The following is a 24,003-nucleotide window of genomic DNA, read 5'->3' as shown; positions in this document are numbered from 1 at the left end:
TTCCATGTCTTGGATTTGAAGAGCCTACACGCTCGACAGGAACCCTCGGCGTGGTCCCGAGGGAGGCACAAGTTACACACAAAGTGTTTGTCCACCCACAGGAACTTTTTGTTGCACTTGGGGCACAATTTAAAGGGGGTCCTTTCCATAACGAAATGACATGGCAGTTAAGCGAATGTAGTGAATGAAAAGGAGTATATACATTCTAGTATAACCTTCCCCTCTCTCCCTACTGGGAGGGCCAAAGCCCGTAGCATCCTTTCAAGGCCGTAACAGATCCGTTGACGGGAGTCTTCGACGGTCGTCTCTTTTCTCCACCACCATTGAATGGCCTTCATAGCCGGTGGATATAAAGGGTTATAAGAGATAGGAAGAAAAACTATTGTTAATTGTATAATAGTAAATGACGATAAGCCGATTGTTATTTTTCTGACATGAGGTAGCATGAAGTGTAGAGTGAGTACAGATGTATCCAAGCAGATCAGTATCAGACAAGCTCATAAGCATCCATGCGCCTTCTCTCCGAGGGAAGGAAGAATGGGTGCATGTGAATCTAAGCAGATGCAAGCATCAGAAATACGATTATGGTGAGTAATGTATCCCTTTTGAGGCTTGTGGAATCTTCTTAAATCACATGCTGTGCGTAGATTAGCAAGCAGTGTTAGGAGGAGGAGGAGGGTTCTGAGAAGGTTCATGTTCGAACAGATTTCTTAGAACCGCTTGTCCCACCCGTGTATCTGATCTGTCTTGGAATGAGTGTCAATGCAGTAGAGCTGAGTGAAAGTGTGTACTGAGCTCCATGTAGCTGCTTTGCAAATGTGGTCTAGGGGGACATTTGCAATGAAAGCCAAAGTAGCACCCGTACTTCTTGTGGCGTGAGCTCTTGGTGTAAAAGGCAGTGTCTTGTTTGACAGGGAATAGCACAGTTGTATGCACCAGACTATCCATCTGGAGATGGCATTCTTGGAAATGCAATCGCCTTCTCTGCCTGGGGCTATGGAGACACACAGTTGGTCTGATTTTCTTAGCGGCCTGGTCTTGTTTACATAGTAAAGGACCGCCCCCCCTTACATCTAGTGTGTGGAGTTTTACCTCAGCTGAGCTTTGGGGGTTCTGGAAGAAAGCCAGAAGCTCAAAAGACTGGTAAACGTGAAATTTTTAAATTAACATAGGGGAGCACCTAGGATGTGTACGTAAAACCAGTTTATCCTTGTGTATGACAAAGAAAGGATCCTGCACTGACAAGGTCTGTATTTCACTAACTCTTCTTATGGAAGAAATAGCCACTAAGAAGGCAGTCTTGTAAGTCGGGTGTTTAAGACTTGACTTGTGCATCGACTCGAAAGGGGGTCCCATGAGCTTAGCGAGTACTACATTGAGATGCCATCCTGGTGGTGGGTTTGAAACCTGAGGGTGAAGTCTCTTTACCCCCTCCATGAATGCCTTAATGACTGGCACTTTACACCATAATACTTTACTGTGGGAGGTGATGTAGGCTGAGAAGGCTGCCAGGTGGCCCTTCAAAGAGTTGAATATTAACCCTGAGTCTAGCAAGTGGAGCACGTAATTTAGAATGTGAGATGGGGTACATTATATGGGGTTAATTTGTTTAGACTGGCACCAAATAACAAATCTCCACTTGTTGAAATAAAAGTGCCTAGTGTTAGGCTTTCGGGCTTCCTTCAGGATATCCATACACCTCTTTGGTAGGTTAAGATGTCAGAATTCTATGACTTTAGGAGCCATGCTGCCAAGTTCATTGAGTGAGGTTGAGGGTGCACTGTTAATCCTCTGTGCTCAGTGAGTAGATTGGTCAGGCACAGGAGCTCGCTGGGATCGCACATCGTCAGTTTGCGCATATGCGGATACCATGGATGTCTTGCCCACATAGGAGTAACTAGGATGAGCGTCACCTGTTCCATGTGGATTTTCTTCACCACCTTGTTCACAAGAGGAGTTGGGGAGTAGAGAGGGGTTTAGCGTAAGCAGAATTCCCTTACCAGTTCATCCATAGGGCGTTCCCCATGGAGCCTGGCTGGGTGAACCTGGATGCGAAGTCTGGGCATTGACTGTTTGCTTTTAGCGATCAAGTCTATTGTGGGAAAACCCAATTGATAGGTGTTCTACGACCCCTGTGTCTAGTTGCCATTCGTGTTCCTGGTAGGGGATCTCTGCTTAGTGAGTCTGCCAGAGAGTTGAGTTCCCCTGGAACGTGCTGTGGCAATAGGAATATTTTCCGTCTGAGTGCCCATTTCTAAATTTATTGCACTAGCGTAGACAGATTTGGAGATTGTGTGCCCCCCCCCTGTTTGTTGATGTAAATCATTACCGTAGTGCTGGCGGTGAGGACTTGCAATGACTGGCTCGCTAGGTGAATCTCGGTCGCTTGAAGGGCTTTGCACACCGCCAGAAGTTCCAGCACATTGCTGTGGTTCTGTGCCGTAGCGCTAGTCAACAGGCTTTTGTGCTGTGTGATGAAGGTAATGAGCACACCACCTGGCGAGGGAGCAGTCTGTAGTGAATCACCTGCACTTCTGAATCGTGGAAGGGTTTTCCCTTTAACAGGTTCTCTTGTCCACCAGCGAAGGTTTTGCACTAGTGTTGGCGAAACAACCACTACATCACATGCTGTGCATAGGCCGACACTAGTAAAGCTAGTTGCAGGCTCGCTTTGGTTACTTCTTATAAGTTTATTGCCAGTTCTTAAGTTACACAGGGCATTAAGACATCAAGATGGACAACACCGGCTCCCATCACCCAGTCAGGGAGGGACCAACTGACTCAGAATGCCTTGGCGAGTGTTCTACTCACTCATCCATCAACATTCCACATGACAACCACATGACATCACAAGTCACACCAGACCCAGACAAGCACTATATAACACATCTCCCTCCGTTACTGGAACACACATGCAAAGGCACACACAACACTAGCACACCATAACAAACCAACACCTGCACCCGTCACAAATCAAGCCCACAACAACGTGCTAGATCCACAAGAGACTCCCACAGCTATGCAAATCCAAAACTGCCCCTATACATATGCAGATCACTTTCAAGAAAAACAATTCTCCTTCCATCTGTCCCTGCCACGAACAAACTCTAGACTCACTCTAGACACCTACCAGCCCAGATCCAAGGCGAAATCCAACCTACATCCCAATAACGCTATATAAATACGTTAAACCTTCAGCTCACCCCTGCCACCGGCGAACCACCAGGCTGCCACCCTAAGGCACAACCTGCCATTCAGGATGACAATCAGATCGCCACAACCAAGAGAAACTCAATGACAGCACCACAACACCCAGATACATCACCAGTACCACAATCTACCGTGCTGTGCCTACACCATTACTGCATGCATCCCAATCACATACATACAAAAACACACAGATGGACTCAGTCAAGTGAGCACATCCAACCACGCAAAGATGTATAAATCCTCCAACCACCTAAAGATGCTGGCCAGCCATCTTCAAGTCCACTGACATAACGTTAGGTTGACCATAAACACCCACCTCGATGAATGCTCCAACAAGCCATAATATCAAACCCTGAACCTACACACAACGGCCAGAATTGACAACACAATCAGCGAACAATATCACCAATCTTATCACCTTGGACAGCATCCTTGCCTTTTAATATTTAGGCTATCTGGAGGGCGTCCCCAACCAGCACCCACAACTTCATCTTAAAATAAAACTACCCGTCCCTTAAAGATTAGACCACAAAACACTTCAACCTACAAAGCACTACTACTCCTAACTTTGCCGAAGACATGTTCCCTGCTCTCCATAGTGCAGAACTAAAAACCAACTCGCACAAACCGCGCTAAGAGGCGCTACCTCCCAGCACTTCTAACACTATGAAACTATTTAACTAACCTTAATAGCGCATACCACACCAACCAAGACAATGCAATCAGAGGCGCTACCTCACAGCACTAAAACCTAAAACGGAGGCGCTACCTCCCTAACCACAGTGGTGCCTACCACCCACTGCAACCACACAATACTAAGGTTAGAAATTCATACACTTCAAACTAAACCGGAGCATCTACTCCAGTCAAAGGCACACATCAAACTTTAAATGTATCATTTGAACATGTGACAACATGTACTTTAACACTTCTCCCATACTCGTCACACTCATCGAACATCAAACCTCAAAGTCATTCCCCATACTTCTTGAACCAAGTGAACATTAATTGATACTTACACATTTGGCATTTGAAACTATAGCTTTTACACTAGCACCATACAATTGCCAGTCCGTAGAACATTTGTAAGCTCAAAATAAAAGTCCATGTTGTTATTTAAACAACCTACAAATCCTCAAACTGTTAGTCTAGCCCACTCAGGCAAGTATGACTACACTTCTATACTCCTGCCAAAGCACGTCACACACTTCACTTTTAAGCTTATAGCCATAGCAGCATTAACCATAAAACAACATAGCGTTCAAAATTATAGTCCATTTACCTGCAAATCCTCAAAATTGGTTAACGTTCTAACATAACATGTTACGTTCTAACATCAACATTATACCTTAATGTTTGCCGCACAGTCATCCTACCAACCTGTCACACCGGCAATACACAAAAGTATGTAAATCATGCTACAGCTCACTCATACTAGAATCACTCTTCTGCTGCGTTATACAAACTCATAACTTCACCATGCCCGCACACACTCTTCATACTCTGCACTATGCCCAAACGGCTATTATTCAAAATGCATCCCTTTTCACAATGTATACCTTCTTCCACATGAGGAATTCATCCTTAAAATTCATTAATTTCCTATAATCCATTAATGACAGTACTCTAAAACCCAAATGCAGGCAGGATCCATATCAATGCACAACCCTGGCAACCTTTACTCTGATCAGGCGCCAGTTGCCTCGCTGCACAGCTCCACCCTTACGAGAAAAAATCTCAAAGCACATCAGATAGAGCCAACTTCCACACTTCACCTTCATCGTTGGTCGCTATTGTACGCCTCACTAACTGAGGCGGAGCAGCATTTCTTCACCACGGCCGCAGCGGCACACCTCACAATCTGAGGCAGAGTAACTTTGAATTAGTGCAATTCCTTATTATTTATTTTTTTAGATTCCTTACGGATGCCACTGCATGACGGCATCACATTACGTCCAAGTAACAATAGTCCTTTACTCAAACGTCATGACTAGATTCATGAGTGCTTTGCGGAAAACTGAAGATGGAACAAGTTACTTACCTGTAACTGTTGTTCTCCAGCATGGGTCTGGCATGGATTCACATGCTCATGAATATTCCCCGTCGTCAGGCTGGGAATCCTCGGTAAAGAAAAATCAGTATCAGTTTCGTTTCTGATCTGTCTTTCGTAGTAGTAACCAATCACTGATCTCTGCGTCATACTGACCACAGCCAATGACTGCCCTCTACCTAAGCCCCGCCTCTGGCAGCCATCTTCAGATTTGGTAGCACGTGAAGTGGCAGTATGACCTAGTGAAGAGCCGCAGAGGGGTAGGCGGGAGGGTTCGCATGTGAATCCATGCCAGACCCATGCTGGAGAACAACAGTTACAGGTAAGTAACTTGTTCCTTCTCCAGCATGGGGTCTGGCATGGATTCACATGCTCATGAATATAAGAGTAAATAGCAGTACACACATGCACAACCACGGGGGGTGGCAAAAGGCTCAACATTAAGCAATACAAAAAACTCAACATTAAGCATCTCTTACCTCCAGCCCAGGCTCACCTTAAGCGAACAGGTTGCGCAGCACTGCTTGGCCGACCCTGGACTCCCTGGAATCCCGATCGACGCAGTAGAATCTCGTGAAGGTGTGCGTCGACCTCCACGTAGCAGCCCTGCAGATGTCCAGCAGGGGCACACCAGATAAGAACGCCGTAGTAGCAGCGATCGCTCTGGTCGAATGGGCTCTCGGACGGCCTGGCAGCGGTCGGTTAGCCAACCGGTGGCAGTGCATGATGCAGCCGGAGAGCCATTTGGAAATAGAAGACTTCGAGAGAGCCTTCCCTTGATTCAAAGGTCCAAAGTTCACAAATAGCTGTGATGTCCTCCGAAAACTCTTTGTGCGGTCCACGTAGAACTAGCCACATCCAGCGAGTGCAAAGTCCTCTCGGCCGGCGACGAAGGAGACGGGAAGAAAACAGGTATCACCAAGGGCTCGTTAAGATGGAAGTCCGACGGCACCTTGGGCATAAAGGAGGGGTGCGTCCTAAGCACCACCCTCGAGGCATGGAAAGTCAAGTACGGTGCTTTGCAGGACAGGGCCTGGATCTCTCCCACTCGTCATGCGGAGGTAATGGCCACCAGGAATGCAGTCTTCCACGACACAAACTTCATCGGTGCAGAGTGCATCGGCTCGAATGGGGGCCCCATGAGCCTGGTCAGACCCACGTTAAGTTCCCACGCCGGGGCCGGAGCCTTCACCGGCGGGAACGACCGGAACAGTCCTTTCATAAACTTTTTACCAGTCGATGGGACCACAGGGACGTCCGTCCTGTGGTTCTGGTATATCTGGAGATCGCCGCCAGATGAATCTTAATGGAGGCATGGGCTAGCCCAGCCTTTGCCAGCGATAGCAGGTACGGCAGCACTTGAGGGGCCGTAATCCGTAGGGGGTTGATCTTCTGTGCTCGGCACCAGATAGAGAACCTCTTCCACTATTGACCGTAGCATTTGAGAGTCGAGGACGCCCTGGCCTTTGCAAGAACCTCTCTGCAATCGGCCGGTATAGCGTAGCCTCCAAACTCTAGCGCTGCAGGAGCAAGGCCTGCAGGTTCAGCGACGCCGGGTCGTGGTGGAAGATGGCGCCTCCTTATCTGGAGAGAAGATCCGCGTCCGCCGACAGCTTGATGAGAGGGGACGTTGACAAGTCCAGAAGGTCCGGGAACCAGATCTGCCTCGGCCACGCCGGTGCGACGAGGATCATCCTGTACCGGGACCTCTTGAGTTGGTTGATGAGTCAAAGCAGCAATGGCAACAGAGGGAACGCATACAGGTATAGGCCGTCCCAGGGGAACGAGAATGCATCGCCCATGCTTCTCGGCTGGGGAAACCTGCTGGCGAACCTCTTGCACTTCGAGTTCGTCGCTGTTGCGAACAGGTCGATTTGGGGTTTGCCCCATCGTCGGAAGAGTTGATCCACCTGATCCTGGCGCAGTTCCCACTCGTGACACGTGCGCAGCTCCCTGCTGAGCGAGTCGGCGATGGTGTTTTTCTCCTGCCAGGTGGAAGGGAACCAGGAACATCCCCTGGGCGACCGCCCAGTGCCACAGATCCTGTGCCTCCTTTGATTGGGCTGGGGATCTGGTGCCTCCCCGCTTCCGTATGTAAAACATTGTAGTGGTGTTGTCCGTGAAGATCCGCACCACCTTGCCCTTGAGCGACGGGAGGAACGATTTGAGAGCCCAGAACACGGCTCGGAGTTCCAGGACGTTGATGTGCAGGAGCCTCTCCTCCGGGAGCCAGAGGCCTCTTGCGTGGAGATCTCCGGTGTGGGCGCCCCAACCTTCCAGGGAGGCGTCCGTAGTCACCGTCTCCTGGTACGCCGGCGTCTGAAAGTCCTTGCCCGCCGTGAGGTGTGCTCGAACGCCCCACCACTGAATCACCCGCCGGAACACCTCGTTGAGGGGGACCCTGTCTACGAAGGTGCCCGTCACCTGCATCAAACGGGCGTCGAGAAATTCTTGAAGAGGGCGCATCCGTAGTCTGCAGAGGCGCACCAGGTAGATGCAAGAATACATCATCCCCAGGAGGGACTTGATGGACCTCACCCTGGCCACGTCCGTGGCTAGCAGGCGCTGCACTTTGCCTAGAATGGTCTTCGTCCGTTCTTCCGACGGTGCCGCCAGGCGCCTCACTGTATCGAGCTTTGCTCCCAGAAACAAGGCCACCTGCGACGGCACCAGGTGGGACTTTGGGTAATTTATGGCGAATCCCAGGTCTGTAAGTAGCTGGACAGTCCTCGCAGTGTGTTCGACGGCGAGTTCCCTCGTCCTTGAGCGGATGAGCCAGTCGTCCAGGTAGGGGTAGACGTGAATCCCCTGCAGGCGCAGCCACAGGTGCTACGCACTTGGTAAAGACCCTGGGGGCCGACTTCAATCCGAACGGCAGTGCTCTGAATTGGTAGTGGCGTCCCTGGACGACAAACCTGAGGAACTTTCGGTGACTTTTGAGGATGGGAACATGGAAGTATGCATCCTCCAGGTCCAACGACGATAGAAAGTGGCCTTCCTCCAGCTGTCCCAGTACGTGCTGGAGGGTGACCATCTTGAACTTTTGTGACCTGATGTATTTGTTCAGACGACGAAGGACCAGGATGGGGCGCCAGCCGCCCGTCTTCTTCCTGACGAGGAAGTACCTTGAGTACACCCCGGAACCCCGGAGTCCCGGAGTCTCTTCGGGACAAGCTCGATGGCACCTTTCCTGAGCATCGCCCGTACTTCCAACAGCAGTTGCGGGACGTGACTTTCCTTCCTGGCCACAGGTGGAACGTGAGGGCACTTCTTCAGGAATTCAATAGTGTGTCCTCTTGCCAGGGTATCCAGCACCCAACGGTCGGTGGAGATGGACTTCCACACGCCGACGAACTTCGTCAGCCGGCCTCCCACCGGGGTGCTTCGGTGGGGGCCCCGAGACCACGGCCAGTTCAGTCCTGCTTGGAGGTGGTGGCCTTGCTCTGGCCACCTTGCCGACGGCGGCGAGGCGCTCCCTGCTTGCCGCGACCCCTGTAGGCCTCCTGAGACGAGGAGCGTGCCGCCTGGCGGTAGGACGATGAGCCACCGCTGGATCCCTTGGAGGCACCCGGTCTGCCTCCGGAGCTCCGAAAGGGCCGTCGTTGCTGAAGGGCTCCTAGGGCACGGGCCGTCTCCGTGTCCGTCTTTATGGCTTGGAGGGATTCGTCCACCGCCTTCCCGAACAAGTTGCTGCCGTCGAACGGCATGTCCAACACCCTGGTCTGGACGTCCTGACGGAAGTCAGTCACCCGGAGCCAACCCCGTCGTCATAGGCAAACACTGTTGCCCAGCTGGCGGAACCCGGTATCGGCCAATATCGGTTGCCACCGTTATGGCGTGGTCCGACGCCACCTCGCCTTCCTGAAGTATTTCCAGGGCCTCAGACCTCTTGTTGTCCGGTAGGAAGTCCAATATGGGGGCCAGCTTAAACCAGAGCTCCCTGTCGTAACGGGCCACGATCGCCAGGGTGTTGGCCGCTTTGATCGTCGTCACCGCCGACGAAATGACCCGCCGCCCCATGGCGTCCAACTTCTTTCCCTCGCCGTCCGGCGGGGAATTAGACGTCGAGGCTCCTGACCCCGCCGCTTTCTTCTTCGCCGCCGCCGAGACGACCGAGTCTGGCGTTGGCTGGGCCCTGAGGCACAGGGGGCGGTTTCGGGGACCCGGTACTACTTCTTGTACCGGTCCCGTTTGGCTGGTGCCGTGGAGGGTTTCTTGAGAACCGACGGGCCCTCCTCCCAGATGTCATTGATTAGAGGCACTGCGATGACGGTCTTCCTCTTGGCCTCCCGGCGCTGATAGAGGAAACCTTCCTTTTTCTGCTCCTCCGGGCAGAGCTGGAACAATTCGGACGCCCTGGTGATCATGGCGTGGAATGAGCCAATCTCATCGGGCGGCGAGGCCCGTGCGACCCGTTCCCTCGTCGTCGCCCTCAGAACCCGTCATCAAGCCCATCGCACCGCCATCTCCCGACTCGTGGGAGGATGAGGAGGGAACTGGAGGCCTTATGGGGGCGAGTGGAGGAGAGGGTTGGGTCCTCTGTTGTTCTGAGGACTTCCCGACGGGCCAGGTTGCGGGTCCTCCGGCCTGGGCCGTGGTAATCTCGTCCTTATCTCAGAGCATAAGGACTGAATCGCAGACAAAATGGCCGTCGAGCTATCCTGAGGCCTAGGTTCCGGCTGCGCCGAAAGGGAAGGCTGCTCTTCCTCACCATCTTTGTCTTCCTCGGTTATCTCCCGAGGATCTTCCTTACGGGGTCTAACCTTCTCGAATTGGACTTCGAGATTCCTCACGGCCTCGGTCAGTTCCTCCTCCGAGGCGGACTCCGAGCTCGAGGAGGCTACCGTGCCCCGCCTCGCTTCTTCCATCATGGTGGCCATGACGATGGGCTGAAAAGAGGATTCCCTCCTTGGCGGCAGGGAAACTCTAGTCCCGGAGGCAGTCTCCGCTGGCGGGGTCTCTGCCCGCTTGGCCAGAGTCGCCGCGATCGCCTCGATAGAGGCCTTTGCCTGCTGGGTAGGGGCCTTCACCACCTTAGGTGCGCCCCGGGCGTTGTCCTTAGGGGGAGGGGCGACGCCTCGCTCCCCCTCTTCCGAGATCGGACGGGGCTTCTCCCGAAGCTTACCCGGGGTCTCGGACTTCCTCTTCCCCGAACCGGAGCGCTGGCTCGTGGTTGACGGTGCCGGGGAAGGCGCTCCCTGCCTGGCGACCGAAGAGCCTGACCTTTCGGCGCTCCCGGAGCCAGCGGACTCGAGGCACTTGGCCTGGTGTTGGGCCCCCGTCACCGGTGCGCCCGCACAGGACTTAGAAGCCCGCTCGGACCCTTTCTTCTTCTCACCCGTTGAGCCCTTCTCCAACCAGCTGGCGAGATCGACGGTCCCTCATGGTCCGCTCCGACAAGTTCTTGCAGAACTGGCAGTCCTTCTCTACATGAGTCTTGTCCCCATGAAGACAGTAGAGGCATCGCGAATGTTCGTCTTCGTTAAACACATTCTGCAGCCTGCATCCAGGGCAGCTGCGAAACAGCTTGGGTCCGGGTGAGGAACTTGCGTCCTGGGCCATCTCGAAGTAGGCCGCAAATCTTCTGGAATCCTCCAAGAAGTTGATTCGACGAAATCTTCACCCTTGAGGGGCGTAGGAAAATCCCGTAACGGGCAGCTGTTAACGGGAGTAGAAACGGTGGAGCTTGAGGCTCGATTAACCGAAAAAATGTGAAAATTCACCTGAAAAAGAGCGAAACACGCAGTAAAAGCTCGAGAGCTAAGCACGAGGACTCCCAACACTTGAACGTGCGGTAAAAATCTGAAGATGGCTGCCAGAGGCGGGGCTTAGGTAGAGGGCAGTCATTGGCTGTGGTCAGTATGACGCAGAGATCAGTGATTGGTTACTACTACGAAAGACAGATCAGAAACGAAACTGATACTGATTTTTTCTTTACCGAGGATTCCCAGCCTGACTACGGGGAATATTCATAAGCATGTGAATCCATGCCAGACCCCATGCTGGAGAAGCAGCGTTCCAACGCTTCGCCGACTCCCTCTGTTAGTTAACTGACATCACTCTCAAGCAGGTAACAGAGAACGGAATAACTCCTGCGCTGTCCAATGGACTTCACAGGCACTCCCGTTACGGCCACAGCGTCTTCAAACATTCGAGCTCTGAACGCTTCCAGGGCTTCTCATGTTAAAGTTGCACTTCCATTGTTCTTCTGCACCACTACGGGAACGCTACCTCTTCACACTGTTCCCCTCCATTTGACATACGCCCTTGTTGATCTGCTTAAGGGACTCTTTGCACCTTAGGGCCAGGATCCACTACATCATCTGATGGCCCATCTTGTCCCTTAAAGACCCCGGACCCAGCACTCCCATCAACTCATGGGCTGCTGATCCTGACTGCATGGGGGCCCTCCTCCAAAAGGTCTACCCTTGCTGATGGGTGTTCTTACTTGTGTTAGAGGCGGTGTTCTCCATCAGTCCCGTCTCCTCCTGCACCCCCCGCAGCAGGCTTCTTCCTTCTTCGGGCACTTGAGCTTAGCTTTCTTGCATCCTTTCTTCACCAGTCTTTGCACTAGGGTTGTTCTTAAGAAATCATTGTCCCCAATGTAGTAATGCTAGTTCCAGGCTCGCTTAGATTACTTCTTATAAGTTTATTGCCAGTTCTTAAGTTACAGTTACACAGGACATTAAGACATCAAGATAGACAACACCACCAGCTCCCATCACCCAGTCAGGGAGGGACCAACTGACTCTGAATAGAACACTCACCAAGGCATTGTCTCACTCATAAATCAACATTCCACATGACAACCACTGCCCTCACATTATAAGTCACACCAGACCCAGACAAGCACTATATAATACTGACATCTAGTGGAAGCTGCGGGTCTCCCCGTAATCAGCCAGTCGTCCAGGTAAGGGTACACTGTATTGCCCCACTGCGTAGGTGTGCTGCCACCACCGCCAGTACCTTTGTGAATACCCTTGGAGCAGCTGCTATTCCGAAGGGCAACACCATGAATTGGTAGTGCTGGTTCGCTATCTTGAAATGCAGGAATCTTCTGTGCTCTGGAATCATTGAAATATGAAAATAAGCATCTTTCATATCCAGTGTTGCATGTAGTCTCCCTGCTTTAGCAGAGGGATTACTTCTTGTAGCGTAGTCATGCAGATCTTTTGTGGCTTGACAATTGTTTGCAGGGAGTAAATCTAATACTGGGCGCATTGTTAGATCTTTCTTTGGCACAAGGAAGTAAGTTGAATACATACCTTTGTTTACCTGGTTGGCCGGACGACTTCTATGGTGTCCTTTTGGAGCAGTATGACAATCTCCTCGAGGAGGATGTGTTGGTCTTCTTTGGAGTGAGTTTTCTGGCACGGGGGATGGTCCCGGGGTCGTTTAAGGTGCTCGATACAATACCCCGCCCGCCACAGTGGATATCACCATTTGTCTGCGGTGATTCCCTCCCATACTTGATTGAAGTTGGAAATGCGCCCTCCTACTGGAGAGGCATGGGAGGGCACCTGAAGTGGGTTGTCACTGTTTTTGAGGTGGGATACCAACCCTAGTGGAGCAGCCCCTCCCCCAACAGCAGGATCTGTACGGTCCTCTCTGGTAATTCTGTGAGGCCTGGCCTTGATTGTTCGCCCAGGTTCTTCCCAGATTTTTATTGTAGTTTAAAACCATCTGGGAATTTTCTCTGCGCGAGCGTCGAAAATGACTGTTCCCCCTCTAATCAGTGGGTTTGTTGTACCAATGATTTCAGAGTTTCATATTCTTAGTTGTTTTCAGGGCGTCCTCAACAGCTTTACCAAAGAGCACATTTGGCTCAATGTGCATATTAAGCAGTGTGGCTTGCGTCTCCTGCTTGAAGCCGGATTGGCGTAACCAAGCGTGACCCTTAATGATGGTTCCCTCTATGATTCTGCCTGCGTTGTCTGCGGCATCAAGATTACTTTTCAACAAGCAGCTAGAAGCTGCTCTGCCTTATGCCGCCACGATGGCCAATAGAGACCTGAGGGGTTCAGGGGCTGATGACAACAGAGCTGAGACCTCATCCCATTTATGGCAATTATAACTTGCTAAAAGAGTGGCGTTTAGCAATTCCGGTTTGAAAAGCAGCTGAAGAGGCTACTTTTCTTCCCATCATATACAGCTTTTTGCTTTCCTTGTCCGGAGGAGTTACCGAGGAGGTGTAACGCTTACCTGGACTTCTCGGGAGCGTAATGCCTTCTCAGCCAGTGGATCTGTTACTGTTGAATAGACTTGTGCTACGATAAATAAGTCAATTCCTGTGTCCTCCATTACACTCGGGTGGAGTATTTTAAGTACTGGCTTTGCATTCTGCAACGCTTACCTGGACTCCTCAGGAGTGTAATGCCTTCTCAGCCAGTGGATCTGTTATTTGGGCACTTTTAGGATTCCCTTTCTGTATAAACAACAACAACAATAGAACTACTATAATACCTATTTTCTGGGAAATTACTGTACTGCAGTGTGCCTTTTTTAATCCCTCCCTTCTCACCTGTGTATGTTTTGAGGAGCTCTCCATCCTGTATTCTACAGGGGCGCATTGGTATGATGAACTTTTAACTTGGAAGACTGCAGTGTTCAATAGATTCTTGTCTTTATAATGTCCTCGCTTTTCTAGAGTTGTCTTGGGTACGTTTTTGGTGAAAATATTATAGTTCATTAGATTTTGAATAGTCCCTACGATGGAGAGATCTCTTTCTAATATTTTCAGTTAATCTTGCAGGTTCTTGGGATTTCGGAGAGGGGAATGGCTGCGACATTACTAGGAATGAAGAAACGTTTAACAAACGTAAGTTTGTCTATACAGAGTTGCAGCCTTCGGGGAAGAGCGCGGTAACAACTAAGCGGTGAAAACTTGGAAGAAACTCCAGGTACGTAACTTATTTAAACTTCTTTCTTATTTCAATTAAGTTTGTTTGTTAATGAAATACCTTTGTTTTGCAGGTTTTTGGAAAAAATACCTTCAGAAGATGCAGCGTCTGCTGAAGAAACTTCTGAATGAAGGCAATGCAACCGCGAACGAAGACTGCTGCAAAGAAGATGCTGCGGCTGTGAGGAAACTGACAGGTGATGCTGCAGCTACAAACAAAACCGCTGACTGAAGAAACACTTCAGAAATACTTTGGTTGGGCAAGTTCTTTCAATAACTATGGAATTCTGTATTTTCTGTGAAAACTAATATAGTTTTTTCTCCTTTGACAGGTTCAGTGAGGAGAGATGCCGGTAGCGTTACCTGCTGTCAGCGGAGCAGACGCAAAGCGAATGCTCCAGCGGAGGAGGGGCTTAAGTAGCTCCCTCTGCAATAGGTATAGAATGTGCTGTAAGTGATCAATGAACCTAGCGGCGGCCATGTTTAGTGTATGAAAACCACTGTAAGCACTATGAGAGCCTATGGGTGCACATGCCATGAATGTTACAAATGCCATTTGCGCCAGGCTTGTACCCACTGTTGACCTGCTGACTAATGTGATGTCCCTTGCCTGAACGGGAACGGTGCTTTTTTACTGGGATCATGACAGGAGACTAGGGATGTACCCGCTCTTTCTCCTTCTTGTGACAGCTAGAGAATCAGGTTTAAACTGTCCCCCGATGTATAGAAGGTCTGATGGGGCAGGTTCGAAAAGCTTTTCTATGCAGGGGTACACCTCCCACGTTTGTTTGGGCGTTTCCAGCGAGGGTTGCATCTTTCACCGAATAGACCACAAGAGTGGAATAAACTGAGTCGCAGCCTTCTTCTCCCCCCAAGATTTCGTAAAAACAAAATCATTGTCCTGCTGAGGTTCCTGTGTTGCTATTTGGAAATACTCAGACGCCTTGACGAGCACTTCATTTAGAAGTGGCTGATTATCTATGGGTGAATCCGTCGCAGGGGGGTCCTGCTTGATGGGGGAATCTAGGTTATACATGTCAGGATCTGGGTCTACCAGATTATCATCCTCATCCCTGTAGTAAGGGTCTGCAACCTCTTGAGCTACAAAGAGATTCTCAGTATCAGAGTCAGGGTCATATAGGAAAATGACTGGGGTCTTGCTCTAGGTTCTCGGGACGAGATTTCTTTGAAGGAGGTTGAGCAGGGATCTGAGAACCAGAGGCTGCTGTTGGGGGAGGGGGTGGACTGTAAACTTGGGAAATAGGCAGGGTCCTTCTCATGAAAATTTGCCATGAAGTTCATCCTCCTCATGAGTCCATCAATAACCTCAGCTCACCAGTGGGAAGAGCTAGGAATGGTTAGGGGGTGAGAAAGGAGTCACTGGTCTTCAGGGGTGGGTAGTACTACAGTAGAAGGAGGAGCTTTCTTTAGGGTTGAAGATAATGTATCCCTTTCTTCTGGGTGCCTACTCTTGTGAGGGGACATATCCCTTTTGGACCTATCTTTATGGGGAGGGTGTTAAAAGAACTCTTCTCGACTCCCTAGCCTTTACTAGACCTTCTGGGGTGTTTTTTAACCAGATGGCCTAGTCCCTCCTGTGTATGTGTTTTAACCGTTTAACGAATGTCAAACTTCGGCTACGGATAGATCCACAGTTTCATCAATCGAAGAGGGGCATTCAGGACGGGATTTGCGCACTTCTGTTCTGTCTTTCGACAGTCGGGGCCTGTCATGTGGCGACCAGGATTGCGAGTGCCTAGAGGACAGTGAATCTACGGACCTCTCCCTAGACGTTCTGCGTGGGCCTCTGTCCCACACACGTGTCGAATCTTGACCGTGGGTTGTGTGTTTAGTGAATGGGGTAGTGAGTGCGCCAGTGCCGCTGGGTGTCGTCGCCGCAACAAGGCTGACGGCCTCTCTGATGGGTTGGGGGCTTGAGCTTGGGAAACCGGAGTTGCCCAGTCCTCTTCACCGTCTGACAGCGCGGCGTTGCTGCCGTCGCTGAAGGTCCCGCCACGTCCAGGGTGGCCTCGACCTGCATGGCGTGGTGGGCCCAGCGTTAGTTAAGCGGTCCTTCAATGTCTTGGGTTTGAAGAGTCTACAAGCTCAACAGGTTCCTTCGATGTGGTCCCGCGGGAGACAAAGGTTGCACACTAGGTGTTTGTCGACCCACGGAAACTTTATTGCACTTGTGGCACAATTTGAAAGGGTTCTAATCCATAACGGAATGACACGGCAGCTAGGCGAGTGTAGTGAATAAAAAGGGGCAAATACATTCTTAAATGTCCAACCCCCCTCTCTCCCTAGTGTGAAGGCCGAAACCTGAAACGGCCTTCCAAGGCCGAACGAATCTGCTGACGATGGTCGTTTTCTTCACCGCTGTCTGAATATCTCAAAGTCAGCGAGATATTTTATAAAGGATAGTAAGAAAACAAACTCTTAAACTTGTAAAAGTCAATGGCGATAAGCCAAAAGAGAACTCTGCGAAATAGCATCCGTCTATGATGGCAGAAAAAAAAACAATGAGGGACCTCAACTGGTGAAGGACCATGGGTACAGTGGATGTCACACTAGGGATAGTATTACTGGCACACCCTGTTGCTGTCCCTTTTCGAATTTCAAACTACTAATACTCTGCAGCTTCCACTAGATGTCGACCTATGCACAGCATGCGATCTAAGCAGATTCCACAAGCCTTCGAAATATATATATATTGGATAACTGAATTTCCATAGAAGACATGTTTTCTTATAACATGAGACATGGCCTGCGCACACATTTCTCAAGTAAAAACAAAAACCTAAAGTGCTGCATCAGTGCTCCAGATGATGTGCTGTAGTATTAAGAACTATAATCCATCTGCTGGGGGCCTTTACTGGTAAGGAACTCTACAAAAAACTCTTTTTGCTTGCTCAGGGTCTTTAAATTGGCCACTACGCCATTACCACCAGTAAGGCACAGCAACAGAGGGGTTGTTAAATTAACCCGTTAAAGGAAAAATGTAACAGACCAGTGACCCCAAGAATTGCTTCATATACATAACCACCATTGCCCGCAAAGAAACATGAACATTGGGTTCACCATGCCATAACCAGAAATACTGCAACAATTAAATGTTTCTAAATAGAAATCCAGCATACCTCTTTTTGCATAATTGACATCCATATCTTTAAAGTGTACCACAACAAAATCCGTAGACTTGAACAAAATACTCTCTACAATGTCTTCTCGTTTCGGACCCATGCTGGATTCGGTCATCTTTTTATGAGCAGCATCAAGTACCAAATCGCACTAGGATGAAAATGATCATGATTAAAATGTGTTCTTATTTATACTACACACTCACTATACATGCTTTAAAATATAGGTGTGCAGGAGTCAAATCAATATCTTCAACTTAACACCTTCGATTTTATAGAAAACAGTTGATCATTAAGCTGGTTGCAAGGCAAACAGTAAGCCATTTTGAGTAAGAAAAGGGTCACTGGATTGCTCTGTGATCAAGTACATACACATGACAAAAGAACTGTTGTAACTCCAGAAACACAAATGTTAGATTTTGCAGGGTTACAGTAGCTGCTCAGGAGCTGAACATTGCACTGAAATAGCTAAAAAAAGAAAAGAAAAATCATCGACATTCAGGTAATTCTAAAACAAATCTACTGTACCCCTAACTGGCCCTTCCTGCCTCTCAGAGGCACAACTCCAGCATGCATTAGCTCAGTAGTTTACAGGCAGAGCAAGATAAGAGGGAGATCCTAAAAAGAGGAACACAATCAAAAGTATTTAAAACATGTTTTATTAATAAATACAATTTACATGGTGTGTCTAATCTTTTTAAGTATCAAACATTGTAATAATATCCTCCCCAACTACTACGTACATCGGATTGTAAAGTAGAATTGATAAAAACACTGAACGTTGGTTTAAAAATGACTGAATCCAAAAAAAAAAAAAAAGTACTCTTAGTCTGCAACTTACCGCACATTGACAACAATATTGTGAACCCTGCTTCGAAAGCAAGCCAGGCCGACAACTGCTCTACAGATGCTGTATAACGCAACACCACAATTTGATAGTCTCCAGTACGAGCGCCTCCCACAAGCAAACCTCATGAAGTATCTCCCAGACAAAAGAATAATAAGTGGAACAGCCAAAGAATCAGACGTACATAACATAAGGGGAGTTGTAATTGGAATTGCAATTACAACTCCCCTTCTGTTATGTACGTCCGATTCCTTGGCTGTTCCACTTATTATTTTTGTCTGGGGGTTTCCCATTTAATAGCCTATAGATCATAAGTGATGGGCACATAACTATGGAAAGCTACAGATGCTGCCTTCGATATGGTGGAGTGAGCACATCATTTATTTAGTTTGCGTTGTTTTAGTTTATACAAAACTTTTACATGTTATACCATATCACATGAACTATTTCTAAGTGGCAACAAGTACTGTATTCAGCAATTGCATAATATAATACATCCAACCGTAAAACAAACATTTAATGAAATTCCAATTCATAAAAATGACAGTGCACTCTAAACAATATCCTCCCACAGCAATCTAAGCTATCATAAAATCTAAATTTGGACCTTCAATTAATATCTACTCGATAAAATGAAAAGCCATCACTGGACATGTATAAGAATCGCATACATTTCACAATTAGCAAAAAGTCAACATTAAGTATAGGACCTCTGCTGTGTATGCATGTTACTCAATTCAATATGGAAAAATTATTGAAGAGCAAGTTCTTAATTTCCTCACTATCTTTCATAAACTTCTCAATTCTATACCACAGATTAACTATTGCCAGGGTCAGTGAGATGCTAGTTCCAGCAAGACGCCAATGCCAAACATCCTTGCTGACAACATTGTCTAGTTTATGTACAAATTTCCCCAAACTATAAGGGGTACCCCTGTGTAAGAGCATGACCATATGTTAATACAAGTCCATTAGTTTCCAAGATTGTTTCACTTTTGCATAATCTACAAATTCTCAATTCTTTGTTAATTCTCTTCCAAGGTCCACACACCGTCAGTGTGGGGAGTTTATTTATCCTCAACAATAGGAACGTTTTTCTATGTTTAGGAGAGGGAAACTGTACAAGTTGCTTCTGTGAGGTTAAAAACGTATGGTTCCAGCCTAACAAACCTTTTGTATATTTTTCATCTGGTGACATGCTGGTGGCTAGATATCCAATTATATTTTTTTGCTTTTACAATAAATTCTTTCTTCAGGGCATATAAATACTTATGCCAGTCAGGCCCCACAATCCATTTCTCTAAAATATTCCTCATTTACTTAAACAGATTCTTGAGCCACTTGGCCATCCTGTTTAAGTGCATCAGCTAAAAGACGCAACAGTGAACATTCCGGGTTTGTCAGAATTTTAACAAACGAAGCCCCTTTTTATCCACACCTTAGTATGACATGCATTACTCACTGTGATAACATTTCTGATGATTTTATCTGCTTAGTTTCACATGCTGTGCATACAGTCCCACATATAGTGGAAATCGTGGAGTATTGAATCTTTCTTTCAAAGATCGAAAGGGGACGTCAACAATTTTTAAATTGCATTCTGTTAACTTGTTGCTGCCAGATACTCGTTCCTAGGATAGGGTATGCTGTTGCCTCGATCAGTTAAATCATTTGAGATGCTTACATATATTGCATATTCTATTTGCATGTTACTAGCCTTTTTAAATTGTATATCTCAGCATTTTTTAAATAATTTGCAGAGACTTCATTTTTAGCTACTTATTTATTGTCTCTTACCACCCAGTGATTTTCAGCAAGCAACAAGGCCTCTTTACCTCGCGTTGCTGCTGTTTTGGTCGGGAGCACCGTGTTGAAACTACATCTCCCAGTAGTCTTTGCAGTTCTGTGCCCTACATATTTAGTTCCAGGCGCGCGCGTCAGAGACCAGCTGGTCTATGCTGGTCCACGTGGGGAGACATTTCGTCTCTCGTGGTCAGTGGCACGTTCTGGTTTCAATGCGGCTGGTGCAGCAGTCAAGGAAGGGAATGCTTAAGAAGAACAAGTTACTTTCTTACCTGGTAACGTTCTTTCGATGGGATGGTCCGACAACGTATTCCATATCTACGACATGTAATCACCACAGCTGTGCTGCTTCGGAAACTTGTTTCGGCGTCTGCGTCCTGCGTCGATGAGCCGTCGTCGAGGGCCTCCTCCGATGTCCGACGTCATCCGATGTGATAAGTAGGACGCACGACGCCCGTAGCCTCAGTTGTAGTTTTTTCCCCCAGAACGTGTGACACTAGTCAACTGCCAGTCAGACACAAAGCCTTGCGGAACGTAAGCTGCAATCGCAAAAGAAATTCTGCAGCGGGGAAGGCAGGGCGGGAGCGATATGGAATACGTCGTCGGACCATCCCATCGAAAGAACGTTACCAGGTAAGAAAGTAACTTGTTCTTCGAGGGGATTGGATCCTCCGACGTATTCCATATCTATGACAGACTCCCAAAGCAGTACCAGAGCAAGGAGGAGGGAAAGAATTTAGAATCAAAATTTAGAATAGCCAATCAAATAGCAGAGCAAAGGACCGCCTTGCCAAAGGCCAGATCCTGTGCTCGGATGGAATCGAGGGAATAGTGACGTACAAATGTATGTACTGAAGCCCAGGTGGCTGCATCACAGATGTTGTGAATAGGAACACCCCTCTGCAGGGCAGTAGACGCAGCCATACCCCTGGTAGAATGGGCCCACAAGCCAGCCGGTGGGTCCTTACCCGCCAAGCGGTAGCACTCCGAGATGGCCAAAATAATCCAGCGAGACAAAGTCTGTTTCGTCACAGCTTGCCCCAAACGCTTTCCAGCATAACCAATAAAGAGTTGATCGTCCACTCTGACCCGGGACATGCGTGAAACATAAAAGCTTAAAGCTCTCCTAGAATCAAGCCTATGGAGCCTCTCCTCTTCCTTACCAGGATGCAGAGGAGGATAGAATGCCGGAAGAACAACCTTCTGGGCCAAATGAAATTCCGTCACTACCTTCGGAAGAAAAGGACGAACTCTAAGGACAACCCTGTCCTTGTGAAATACAGTGAAGGGTGGCTTAACTGAAAGTGCCTGTAACTCACTCACTCTGCGAGCGGAAGTAACCGCAACTAAAAACACAGTTTTCAGAGTTAACAGCCTCAAAGGGCAAGAATGTAAAGGCTCAAACGGAGCACCCATAAGAAACTTAAGAACAAGGTTTAAATCCCAACCGGGCACCAGGAAAAGTGACGGAGGGAACACAGTGAGCCCTTTCAGAAACTGTGAAATTAAAGGGATTTTAAAGTAAGAACACTCTTCAGATGAGCGCTTAAAGATGGACAGCGCCGCCAGGTAACCTTTAATGGTACCCACTTGCAAGCCCCTGTGGGCCAAAGAAAGTAAAAAGGACAGAACCATGGGGATGTCACATGCAAAAGGATCCACATTCTGAACTCTGCACCAGTCGCAGAACTTACGCCAACGGTACAGAGACTTTGTTGCTGGCCTTCGGGCCGAAAGCAACACCTCCATCACGTCTTCAGGGAGGTCCCAATCCCTATACCTCAACCTTTCAGAAGCCAAGCGTGAAGGTTGAGGGATCTGACCTCTGGATGGAGAACCTGACCCCCCTCCCGTGAGAGCAGATCGTCTCGGTAGGGAAGACGACGCGGAGGGCAGATGGACAAGTCGAGAAGGTCCGGGTACCACGTCCTCCGAGTCCACGCCGGAGCAATGAGGATCATCCGGGAACCGAACTTCCGTAACCTCCGCAGCATTTGCGGGATGACGGGGACTGGAGGAAACGCGTACAGCAGCGGGAATGACCACTCCACCACGAACGCGTCTCCTAAGGTTCCTTTTGGAGGAAATTCCCGCGAGCAAAACCTTTCGCACTTCCGGTTGACACTGGAGGCGAAGAGATCCACTTGAGGGGTCCCCTAAAGGGCGAAGATCTCCAGGAGAATCTCCTGAGCCAACTCCCACTCGTGAGAGATCGTGCTCTGCCTGCTCAGAGCGTCCACCGTCACGTTTTCGTCTCCGGCCAGATGAACTGCCAAGATCGAAACTTCCTGCTGGATGGCCCAGAACTCGAGCTGCATTGCCTCCCTGCATAGAGGAAGTGACCCTGCCCCCCCCTTTTTGTTGAGGTAGTGCATGGGCACTGTGTTGTCCGTCAGGATCAGGACACTCTTTCCTCGCACAGTCAGCAGAAAAGCCTTCAGGGCTAGCCTGACGGCCCTCAGCTCCAACAGATTGATATGGAGTCTGGACTCCGACGGAGACCAACGACCGCTGACTGTCAGCCCGTTGGCATGAGCTCCCCAACCCGTGAGGGATGCATCCGTCACGATCGTCACCTCCGGCCAGGGAAGCCAAAATGGAGCCCCCTTCATCAAGTTGCCTTCGACGGCCCACCACAGAAGGTCCCGGGCGACCGAGGGCGGCACCTGAACCGGGTCCGACATCCTGCCGGAGGACTGCGACCATTGCGTCTTGAGCGCCCACTGCAAAGATCTCATCCGCAGGCGAGCCTCTGGCACCAGAAGAATGCAGGATGCCATGAGGCCGAGCAACATCAAGAACTCGAACGCTGGGAGCGTCTGGGCATGCTGAAACTTGTGCACCATCTGCTGAATGTGAAGAGCCCTCACCTGGGGAGGAAAACACTGCCCCAGGGAAATGTCGAGCACTGCTCCGATGTACTGGAGCCGCTGTGTTGGCGTTAAATCGGACTTGTTTAAATTGACGGAGAAGCCCAGCCTGTGAAGGGAGTGGCAGCTGAAGGACAGATGATCCAGGACTTGCTCGGGAGAGCTCCCCCTGATCAACCAATCGTCCAGGTAGGGGTAGACGTGAATCCCCCTTGCCTGAGATGCGCTGCCACCACCACCATGAGCTTGGTGAAAACCCTCGGGCGGAGGTCAATCCGAACGGCAGGACCCGAAACTGAAAGTGCGAGTCGCCAACCGCGAACCTCAGGTACTTCTTGTGCTTGGGATGGATCGGCACATGGAAGTAAGCATCCTTGAGGTCGAGTGACACCAACCAGTCCTGAAGCTGAAGGGCCTGGAGGACTTCAGAGAGAGTAACCATCTTGAACTTGTCCTTCCTGAGGAGTTTGTTCAAACCGCGCAAGTCCATGATGGGTCTCAATCCCCTGTCTTTCTTCGAAATCAAAAAATAAGGGGAATACCATCCCTTGTTCCTCTCCGCTACAGGCACCAGTTCTATGGCGCCTTTCTCCAGCAGGGCTTGAATTTCCTGCGCAAGGAGCGGATCCGGACTCTGCAAAGAGAGGTTCCCCTGTGGATTGCCGCGAGGCCTGTGCCGAAAAGGAAGACAGTAGCCGTGGGTTATGATCTCCAGAACCCACACATCTGAAGTAATGGCTTGCCACTCTACAAGATGCTGCGCCAGCCTTCCCCCAACCAGCGAACCATGGGACATGGCCTCATCACTGAATGAGAGCGGCCGCGGCGTTACCTGAGGGCAAAGAGGCAACTGCCCGAGCGGCCTTGGCACCACGGGTACCCTGTCGTCCACCTTGGGTACCCCTGCGTTGGCCTCTGACTGCCAGCTCCTCTCGCTTTACTAAAGGAGTAATAGCGAAAGGAACCACCCCTCCACTGCTGTCCCCTAGGACGAAAAGGTGGAGGTTGGCGAACTGCAGCGCCCAACGACTTCGCTGCAGCTTTTGAGGTCTGCAACCTCTCAAGGCTCTCGTCAGCCTTGCTGCCAAAAAGGTGTTCACCCTCAAAGGGCATATTGAGGAGCCGGGACTGCACATCAGGAGCAAACCCCGACTTCCGCAACCAGGCAAACCTGCGTATTA

The 24,003-nt window shown here is 49.4% G+C and overlaps 1 protein-coding gene across 10 annotated transcripts in view; it reads right to left on the bottom strand.

The window, feature by feature from the left end:
• Positions 1–24,003, bottom strand: part of ATXN2 (ataxin 2) — a 2,542,428-nt gene that overhangs the window by 2,310,177 nt on the left and 208,248 nt on the right. For all 10 annotated transcript variants that reach the window (XM_069619525.1, XM_069619517.1, XM_069619521.1 and 7 more), the window contains exon 5: positions 17,303–17,453. In XM_069619525.1, coding sequence (XP_069475626.1) covers positions 17,303–17,453 — 151 coding nt within the window. The remainder of the gene's footprint in view (positions 1–17,302; positions 17,454–24,003) is intronic.

Source organism: Ambystoma mexicanum, chromosome 10 (genome assembly GCF_040938575.1).
Source record: "Ambystoma mexicanum isolate Mex_15411 chromosome 10, UKY_AmexF1_1, whole genome shotgun sequence".
Taxonomy (NCBI): domain Eukaryota; kingdom Metazoa; phylum Chordata; class Amphibia; order Caudata; family Ambystomatidae; genus Ambystoma; species Ambystoma mexicanum.
This window is presented reverse-complemented; position numbering and strand designations above follow the sequence as displayed.